At 39.4% G+C, this 10,434-nt stretch overlaps 1 protein-coding gene across 1 annotated transcript; it reads right to left on the bottom strand.

Annotated features, from left to right (window-relative positions):
* Positions 1–257: 257 nt before the first annotated feature.
* On the bottom strand, positions 258–9,691 carry cpsf3 (cleavage and polyadenylation specific factor 3). Its single transcript, XM_058379076.1, has 18 exons — positions 9,485–9,691; positions 7,893–7,956; positions 7,706–7,803; positions 7,494–7,622; positions 6,537–6,714; positions 6,361–6,450; positions 6,065–6,215; positions 5,632–5,807; positions 5,040–5,198; positions 4,620–4,766; positions 4,385–4,537; positions 3,587–3,695; positions 3,405–3,503; positions 3,049–3,143; positions 2,762–2,849; positions 1,850–1,916; positions 1,663–1,759; positions 258–532 (listed from the first exon to the last, which is right to left on the bottom strand). Exons 1-18 carry the CDS (start codon positions 9,553–9,555, stop codon positions 431–433), a joined length of 2,073 nt encoding a protein of 690 aa, XP_058235059.1. The 5' UTR covers positions 9,556–9,691; the 3' UTR covers positions 258–430.
* Positions 9,692–10,434: the final 743 nt, after the last annotated feature.

The raw sequence follows: 10,434 nt of genomic DNA, 5'->3' as shown, positions 1-10,434 counted from the left end.
ATGGTTTCACTGTTAGTATATCCTGATTACTTGACTTGGGGACATATGTGTGACTTTTCTGTGAGTGAAATGCTTTTAATGTTCAGTAAACAGCTGCAGGACTGAAGTGCTGACAGGAGTATTAAAACTTTGTCGATTGTCCGTCATCTCCCTCTGTGAAGAGTGTTGTTTCATACAATAAACCTATGTACCCTTAACATGAGCTGGGTTTGTGTGTTTGTATGTATGTATGTGTAATAATAAAGCACAATATGATCTAGAGATGATCAGGTTTTAATGAATGGGTTTTGGATGATATCCATCCGTACAAATCACTTTCTTTTCTTGAACATATAAAAAGAGAAAATAGACATTAACAATAATGTCCTTTGGCGTGATGATGGGTGAAAAGTCAAGAATGCTGGAAAGAAGAGTTGCCTCGTGCTCACGCTCACATCACAGGATTCATGGCATCATAGAGCCTCTGCACAGCGTGTTCCACCATCTCTCTGAGAGACTCGTCATCCACGCTGCCTTCCTCATACTCCACCGTCTGTACACACGAGAGGAGCGAAATATTAATAACAATAATACAGTACATAACATTATATAATAGAGTGCTATAATGTTTCACAGTAAGGTATATTAAATAACATTAAAGGGTGGCACATGACTGATTACAAAACACTTTCCCTTACTCATTTATTATCAGTGTACCACAAGACATAAAGGTAGTTTTAAAGAATTTGAGTTTTTTTTGTTCAAAATCAGGATCATTATGACTAAAAACAGAGGGACCTCAGCTCTGGCCAGGTTGCACACAGATCCACACAAAACCTTCAGGACTGATTAACTAACCAGAATACTTGTTCCACTATGTGAAAGTTACAAAAGTTTTATAATGTGTATATATACACTGATCAGGCATAACATTATGAGCATTGAGAGGTGAAGTGAATAACACTGATGATCTCCTCATCATGGCACCTGTTAGTGGGTGGGATATATTAGGCAGCAGGTGAACATTTTCTTCTCAAAGTTGATGTGTTAGAAGCATGAAAAATGGACAAGCGTAAGGATTTGAGCGAGTTTGACAAGGGACAAATTGTGATGGCTAGATGACTGGATCAGAGCATCTCCAAAACTGCAGCTCTTGTGGGGTGTTCCTGGTCTGCAGTGGTCAGTATCTATCAAAAGTGGTCCAAGGAAGGAATAGTGGTGAACCGGTGACAGGGTCATGGGCGGCCAAGGCTCACTGATGCATGTGAGGAGTGAAGGCTGGCCCATGTTATTTAACAGACAAGCTACTGTTGCTCAAGTTGCTGAAGAAGTTAATGCTGGTTCTGACAGTTTGCTGTTTTGGCAGCAAAAGGGAGACCAACACAATATTAGGCAGGTGGTCATAATGTTATGCCTGATCAGGGTATAGACTTTTAATATACACTTTTCTTATTACAAGGAAATGTGTTGGAATTGTAGAATCATTTCATAGAAATACATGCATCGAAATAAGACTGGATGAAAAAAAAGGTCTGATCTGAGGGAAACTCAGAAGTTTAGGAGACTGAATAAGAGAACAGATTATGTTAAACTAGCATGAATATGCAGGAGTACATGTCCTGCTCGAAGTGAGGGAGATCTCTGAGTACTTTTTTTAAATGCATACTAGACCATGACACTCACCCTGGTCTCCAGGTTAATGTAGGCAGTCTTGCCATCCACTGTTACAGACAGATTGCTTTTGTCCTTAAAGTCTACAGAATCCTCACCAAACATGTCACTGTACAGAGGAGAAAGAAAAATCAACATTTGGATTAGTAGAAAGCTGTTACCTGAGACTGGGGTTAAAAATATAAGAAGGTCTGCTTACTGGAACATGATCTGTAGTCTGTCCTTGAAGACATCCTGATTCACCTTCTCCTCTGTAGGCTGCATGACTGAGAGAATAATAACAAGAATAATAGTTTGGTTTCTATTTGATCAAATTACAATCAATATGATACACACAGGGGTAATGTGAGCATGTCTTCTGGAATACATTTCACATATTGTAATCTGACAAGGAGATAAGATGACATTGAAGTAAACAAGGTGAAAAATTACATTAAAAAAACACACACACAAGCATGTTTCGGCGTCATTTGAAGTGAGAAGGTGATGAACATGTGTGTGTTGTAGAAGGGATCATTTTTGTCTTAACCAGTCTGCTTTTAGAAGTCTGAATCCTGGTGATTTCACAGCATTGATCTCCAAGAAGTCAGAAATGGCTCTGCTTTTTGGGTGAACAATCAGAGCAACACTAAGTATGCTTTTGTGAGCTCATGTACGCAATTAGCCCCTTCATTCATTTAGTTCATTCAGCTGACCTCTGATGTGCATGAGCAAAAAAACTGAGGATGTTTCGTTTCATTTCATTGTCTGTACCGCTTATCCGATCTACACTCGGGTCATCAGGAGCCTGTGCCTATCTCAGGTGTCATCGGGCATCAAGGTAGGATACACCCTGGACAGAGTGCCAACCCATCGCAGGGCATACACACACTCTCATTCACTCACGCAATCACACACTATGGGGAATTTATAGACTCCAATCAGCCTAGAAGCATGTCTTTGGACTGTGGGAGGAAACCGGAGCACCCGGAGGAAACCCACCAAGCATGGGGAGAACATGCAGAGGTGTGAAGCGAACATGCTAACCACTAAGCCACCGTGCTGCCTACTGAGGAAATATATAAAATTAAAAAATGTGTTCAAATACCAACATACTAAACATCGTTCTTACGTTTCTGTGCTTTTGGATTTGACTGGACCTCCAGAACCACAGTTGCAACTGCATCCGCATACATGTCATTCAGAGGGTTGGCAATCCACTGTAACAGTCAGAAATGTTTAGTTTTTCTACCATCAGATGCATTGGTGTTGCTGTATTCAGAGTTTGTAAAGAGAAATTCCAGCACACAAACGTCTAATATTACTGTGAGCCTCATATAACTTATAAACATTACTAACTGTAATAATGAAACATCCAAACAATCTTCATTTTAAAGATTTTTACATGATTGCTCTCACCTCCAGTATGACCACGTTGGCATCATGAATCAATGTGATGCTGTTAAATATCCTTAGTGTGTTTTTCTCTGCTGTCTCCAACTCTTCTACATGCCCTAAAATACACAAACATGGATGATTTCTTTATAGCCATTCTCATGAAGTCAGGTCTGCTTTAATTAACTACAAAAAGAAACAGCAAGGGATTTTAAAGAATATGTCTCTACCTAATGTAATGACATTAAAAATGATAGAAAATTTACTTTCAAAATGAATGTCTATAGAAGCTGAAAAAAAAAACAAGCTGAACAAAATACAAAGGAATTGTTCATTACTTTGCATATTACGACTCCCAAATATCGATTAAGGGTACACACCTGCTAAGTGACGTAGCTGGCTGTGCAGAAGAGAGAAGGGTCCAGTGAAGGGAATGGCTTGAGTCTGCTTCACAGTGCTCATAGACAAATCTGTATAATCTAAAAGGCAATAGAGAATGAGTGGAACACATGCCGTGCCAAATGCATTCCGATTATCCAGAGGGAAAAGTGCACCAACTCACTGGAGAGGTCTGAGGGAGTGAGGATGTGATAACTGAAGTTGCGTTTCACCAAGATTCCAGAGACCCTCTGACCCTGAGCACACTTTTTATCAGCAAGAGAACCCATCACCTGGACACATACACACAAATTGAGCATTTATCAGTTTTCCCTAAAAACCAATATATACACTGATCAGGCGTAAGATGATGACCACTGACAGCTGTGAATAACACTGATTATCTCCTCATCATGTGGGATATATTAGGCAGCAAGTGAACATTTTGTCCTCAAAGTTGATGTGTTAGAAGTAGTAAAAATGGGCAAGTGTAAGGATTTGAGCGAGTTTGACAAGGGCCAAATTGTGATGGCTAGACGACTGGATCAGAGCATCTCCACAACTGCAGCTCTTGTGGGGTGTTCCCGGTCTGCAGTGGTCAGTATCTATCAAAAGTGGTCCAAGGAAGGAACAGTGGTGAACCGGTGACAGGGTCATGGGCGGCTAAGGCTCATTGATGCATGTGGGGAGTGAAGGCTGGCCCGTGTGATCCGATCCAACAGACGAGCTACTGTTGCTGAAATTGCTGAAGAAGTTAATACTGGTTCTGATAGAAAGGTGTCAGAATACACAGTGCAGGATGGGTCAGGGCTGTTTTGACAGCAAAATGAGGACCAACACAATATTAGGCCATAATGTTATGCCTGATCAGTTAAAAAACAGTAAATGTTGACACTTAAAAATGAGAAAGAAATAAGATATGGAATATTCAGTTAGATGTATTAATTAATTAAAGAAGGACAGCAGACTGAAGAGTTCTCACCTTGGCCAGTTTCTCTCCTCTGAAGTTGAGTGTCACTGCCTCTGTGTTGCGGGGATTATGCACCTCAATGCGCTCGTCGTCATTTTCTTCATACTCCAAAATGAGAGCTGCCTTGAGACGGGCCATCTCATTCTGCTCACCGTGCACCAGGATCTGAGCAAGCCACAAATCAGTAACTCATCACACAGTATAAAATAATCCAAAAGGGAAAGCTGGGGAATAGTGTTTAACTCACCACATGGGGTGGTTTGAGTGCTCGAATGAACTCGCTGGTCTGCTGGTAGTCGGTGTGAGCTGAGAAGGAAATGTAATCCACAGACATCTTCAACTGCAGCTTCTGGCCTGACATGGTGGTGATCTCCTCCGGCTCAGACATGATGTGCTACACGAGGGAATGGTTTATTAGCCTCCTTTATTTAAGGATCAGATGACTCCGCAAATCCCCAAGCATTATATTATCACAAATCTGCTAGTCTTAATCTTAAGAGCCCAATTTTTCTTCACTTCACTCATGTCGTTAATATTTCAAGGACATTTTTATGTATTGACCATGACTTAATAATTAGCCCATAATTAGCTTATTATGTAATCCTTTGCAATTGACTGTCTTGGTTTATTAATTTCCACATATCAACTTTCTTATTATCTCCTCTACCTTGGCAAGTGTTCCCTCCACGCAGTAGCCAGCGATGATCACACCGTTCCTTTTGTCAGTGCACCAACTCTCAAACAGCTCTCTGGAGAGGCCACTCTGCATCATACCAGGAGACGCCATCACCACACTGGGGCCGATGTCATCAAAATGGTCCATGCTCTGTAGAACAGGAAGAAAGTCGGTGTTTTAACTTATGAAAAGTGTAATAAAGAGGAGAGCTTGTTGGCACAAAATAAGCCAAATTCATCATGCCAATACTTTCTCACACACAGGGGTTACACATGTCTATAATAAGAATGAGAAAACACACAAATGAATAAATGTCATGAGAGTTAAATGTGAAAAACTGCTGCACAATAAACATACATTATGCCTTTGTTTGTATTGTATGAAGCTAGACTTGACTTGATGTTAAATGTGTCTGAAGTTTTTAGTCTTTCTTCGACACGGATGCTCCTGCCATTACGTTTTATATCACCTTAACTGTATATGCTCTTTCAAAAGTAACCAGACTAAATACTAAGGTGAATGAAGAGCAGTTATATCAGTTTAAACCAAATAAGCACCCTACAGAAACCATTACAATTCTCACCTTGAGGTTGCTGATGTGCTTGAAGACGAAGGGGTTGTTGATGTTGATGGCTTTGCGGATCTTGTCGTTCATGGCGTTCACATACGTCTGGTACACAGCCATGCACTTTTTGGCCAGGGATGAGGCATAGTAAATAGGAATGTCATGAAGCTCGGGATGATTCTGCCAATATTCATCTGAAAGAGTGAAAGTCAGAAATCACAGTAACACTACACTCACTGTCCAGTTCACACCTGGAGCCTGCTCTATCATGCAAAGAATCCAATCAGCCAATCAGCAGCAGAGCAAGGTCATACAGATGCGGATCGAGACCACAGTTAGGATTCACATCAAACATCAGAATGGCGAAAAATCAACAATCACAGGATCGTCAGACTGCAGGAATGAGCAGGTTAACGAAAATAACGAGTGTATGGTCTTTGTAAGTTCTTACCGAGGATGAGCAAGAGCTCCTGTGCTCGACCCAGAGCGAAGACGGGGATTAGGCAGCGGCCTTCCCGATTCACGATATCATGGACTGTGTTACAAAAACGAGCTTCTCTTTCCTCTCTCTTCTCATGGATGTGGGTTCCATATGTAGACTCCTGCACACAGGAAGAGTAAGAGTTCAGGCCACTGTGCTGTACTGGCTGAACAGACCACACGGTCACACTGCCAGTGACAGAAACTACAGTGAATATTACACAGTTAGGTTTAATCTTTATATTTCAAGATTCGTCTGTTACTCACCGTGATTAAGATGTCTGGCTTAACGCTAGGAATCTCTGCTGCCATTAAATGTCTGTCTTCTTGTCGAGAGAAATCGCCAGTATAAAGAATCTTTAAAAAAAAAAAAAAAGAAGCAAAGACGTTAGCTCTGATCTGTGAGATGGTGTTTATAGCTAAAACTAATCAACTTAACCCACCTTCACACCAGCAATCTCAATCATAAACATGGCTGCACCCAAGACATGGCCAGCATGGTAGCACCAGAACTTAATGCCAGCCACCTCTTTCACCTCGTGGAAGTTGATGGTCTCAATCTTGTCCATGCTTTCTTCCAAGTCTGTCTCTGTGTACAACATGTCATCTGCTGAAATATTACTGCAGAGAGAGAGAGAGAGAGAGAGAGGCAGAGGATTACTAACACTCATTCTATATCCAACACAAAAGGATGTCAAGGACTGATGACCGGGACTGAGAGTGACCTGGGACATAGATAAGGATACACTGAACAGAGTTTGCCCAACAGTGGGAGGTATATAAAGGAATATTTAGGGGTAGATTTATGCAGTATAAAGTTTTACACTGGTACAATTACACCAGTTTTAGAAAAAGGATAGTCTAAACAATAAAAAATGATGGAAATATAAACAATATAAACTGGCATGTACTGTATATTCAAGCTCTCTGAGAGTTTTGACTTTTTTCCCCATTTTCCTTTCTGGTAAATTGTTTTAAAATATATTAGAGACGGTTGGGATATGACCTTCCAGGTATGCCTTTTAGGACGTAAGACTGAGGTTCTTCAGATTGATCTTTCCCTTGTTACTGTAGGTAGAGTCACAGACATGTGACAGATACAATCTCCTGTACTTAGAATGCAGTTTGAATCAGTGAGTGAGAATGCGTCATAAGTAAAATATGTTGGCAGAACTGAATAGAAAACACAGACATGATGATATTTGGGAAAATGTTATTAAGTTATATAAGTTTTTATGCTTGTATTGCCTTCCAAAGTATCCATCTTCTCCTGCTTTACATCTTGCTTTTGTGTATTGTGTCTGTCAGGTTAACTTCTGTTTGTATCAAGTGTGATATATATAAGTTGAAACCAAAAAATAATTTATAAGAAAAATGAAAGGACGGCTGTGAGCATCTACCTGACTTTGACGTAGTCGGAAAGTAGCCAGCGGTAAATGGCTTTAGTCGCGTGGGTCATAAAAGTTCTTCCTTTATAACTTGTTTTCTGTAAAAACCAAGGCAGTGCCCCACAGTGGTCCAGATGAAAGCTGAGAGAGAGAGAGGAAATGATATTAAAAAACAGTTCTGGTAGAGATACGTGTATAAACACCACTTGGAAAATCACACTCACTGGCTGATCAGAAGTAGATCGATTTCAGCAGGGTCGATCAAATCGATGTATGGCAATGCATCCATTCCCTCTAAACCAGGGTGGATACCACAGTCCAGCTGAGGAAGAAAATCAGTGATAAGTCAATGGCAAACATTTTTACATAGTCAACTAATAAACAAGAATGACCATGCAGTAACAAACCTACCATAATTTTACGCCCCTTGAATTCCAGAATGATGCAGGACCTGCCCACTTCCTGACCAGCTCCCCTATCATGGTCATGGTAGAGAGAGAAAAAACAAGATTATAAGGAAATACTAACTGAAAAGGCAGTGTCATAACCATAACATCCTCATTTACTGCATATAACCTGACTAGAGAAGACATTTAACATCTTAGACAATCATGTTAGTAATTCAAGAGCTTTTTATTAAAAGATTAACTCATTTTATCTCCTCGTCATTTGGTCATCTTATATTCAGTACACCCATTCATGCAGAGCTGAATGCGAAACAGTGCACTATGGGTAAATACAACAATTTCACCTCAAATCATTTTTCTCAGACGTTAAAAAAAAAGTTTTCTCTTAAACTGTAGTGGAGCAAATTTTGCTTAAAAATGAAAAAGGTATTTGTCCAGCCACACTGTCAGAACAAAAATGTTTCTAAATAAATAATGTTTTTTTTTTTATTTTAAATAAAAGAAATAAAAAGTCACTAAAAACATTCTTAAGAGTGTCTTCACATTTGCTAATTTGCATAAACATATAAATACTTCAATTCAATTCAATTTGTATAGCACCTTTTACAATGGACATTGTCTCAAAGCAGCTTTACAAAAGAAGATAAACAGAGAAAGGGGGGGGGGTAAATAAATAAAATAAAAATAAATAACTAGAAATAAAAATAAATTATTAAATTAAATTATTAAACTATTTTACCCTTATTTTATTTTATCCCTTGCAGACCTATCAGCAAACTTGGAGAGAGTAATGTTTTTGTGATGTAGGTGAAAGTTGTGTGTATGTTTGTGTTTGTGTGTGTGAGATGTGTCTGTGTGTGTGTGTGTGATGTGTGTGTGTGTGATGTGTGAGTGTGTGTATATGTCTGTGTATGTGTGTGTGATGTGTGAGTGTGTGTATATGTTTGTGTATGTGTGTGTGATGTGTGAGTGTGTGTATATGTTTGTGTATGAGTGTATGTTAATGTGTGTGTATGTGTGTGATGTGTGTGTGTATGTTTGTGTATGCGTGTGTGATGTGTATGTGATGTGTGCGATGTGTATGCGATGTGTGTGATGTGTATGCGATGTGTATATTTTTTGTGTGTACATGTTTGTGTATGTGATGTCTGTAATGTGTGTGATGTGTCTGTTTGTGATATCTGTGTGTGTGAAGTGTGTGTGATGTGTGAATGTGTGTGATATCTGTGTGTGTGTTTGTGTGTTTGTGTGTGATGTGTGTTTGTGTGTGTGTTTGTGTGTGTGTTTGTGTGTGTGTGTTTGTGTGTGATGTGTGTGTGTTTGTGTGTGATGTGTATGTTTTAAATTTCTAGATTCACCTGTGTTGTATTATCATAAAAGATATAATACAAACATTTCCAAAGAAAAATTAAAGCTGTAAGTATTTCATCGCTGATTAAGAAAAGTGCGCCTATCAATACTTTTCTGTTATGGTCATTTAAAGGCTGAAAAACCATTAAAATCTTTTATAAAACAGGTTAGAGATTATAACTGTGTATCAAACACTAAGCTAACATGCTAACCTGCTAAACATGCATTAGATTAAATGAAACTCACAGCGGTCTTATGAGAAGCTGGTCGCTTTCCTCAGCAGGCACCGGAACATCAGACTTACGCTTCGTAGCCATGGTAACGTACAGAGTTTTTCCACAGTGTTAATTGACCATTAGTCCATGTCCACTTCAGGGCTTAGTTCATATCATAAAGCCAAAGTGTATTAGCGCTCTGGTCTGTACGTGAGTTTCATCCACAGGAAACTACTTCCCATGTCACACGTTTCAAAATAAAAGTCTATTTTTCATAGCTCATAAAAGTTGCAGTGTGTTTTAGACACACACAGTACTGCTTTTACTGCTTTACTGCTAAGTTTTTAAATCACAAAAGAACAACACAGGCATAGAGATGTTTTTCTCCCAAGTGAAAATATGCAGTAAAGTTACACAATTCGGGCATAGTTATAAAATATATACATATATACCACATGATATATTCATTTAAACTATATGTATCTATTTAGAGCCATTTGCATTAAACATGCCCCTGAGAAAGGTACTGAGGTTTCTGTAAGCAATACTATTGCTTACTATTACTAAGCAAAGCTATTGTTATTTAGGCCCTGAAAACAAACAAAACATATAACTGAAAGACTTATCATTTTTCAGTGACTATAAATGTGGGATAACCAGCTGTATACACAAAATGACCAGCTGCCTAATATTGTGTTGTCCCCCTTTTGCTGCCAAAACAGCCATGACCCGTCATGCACTGTGTATTCTGGCACCTTTCTATCAGAACCAATTTGAGCAACAGTAGCTCATCTGTTGGATCGGACCACACGGGCAAGCCTTCACTCCCCAATGAGCCTTGGCTACCCATGACCCTGTCACCGGTTCACCACTGTTCCTTCCTTGGACCACTTTCGATAGATACTTACAGGATTTACAGGACTTAAAGGATACTTTTGATAGACAATGACCACTGCAGTCCAGGAACACCCCACAAGAGCT

This window comes from Hemibagrus wyckioides, linkage group LG25 (genome assembly GCF_019097595.1).
Source record: "Hemibagrus wyckioides isolate EC202008001 linkage group LG25, SWU_Hwy_1.0, whole genome shotgun sequence".
Taxonomy (NCBI): domain Eukaryota; kingdom Metazoa; phylum Chordata; class Actinopteri; order Siluriformes; family Bagridae; genus Hemibagrus; species Hemibagrus wyckioides.
Note: the sequence above shows the minus strand (reverse complement) of the source record. Positions and strands in the feature narration are given on the sequence as shown.

Excerpts from the sequence above, each read along its gene's own strand:
- cpsf3 (XM_058379076.1), bottom strand. The coding sequence starts at position 9,555 with ATGGCTACGAAGCGTAAGTCTGATGTTCCGGTGCCTGCTGAGGAAAGC. Across the intron at positions 5,199-5,631 it reads AGCACATCAGCAACCTCAAG|AGCATGGACCATTTTGATGA; the intron begins GTGAGAATTGTA and ends CCTGTTCTACAG. Across the intron at positions 533-1,662 it reads ACATTAACCTGGAGACCAGG|ACGGTGGAGTATGAGGAAGG; the intron begins GTGAGTGTCATG and ends TCGTGTGTACAG.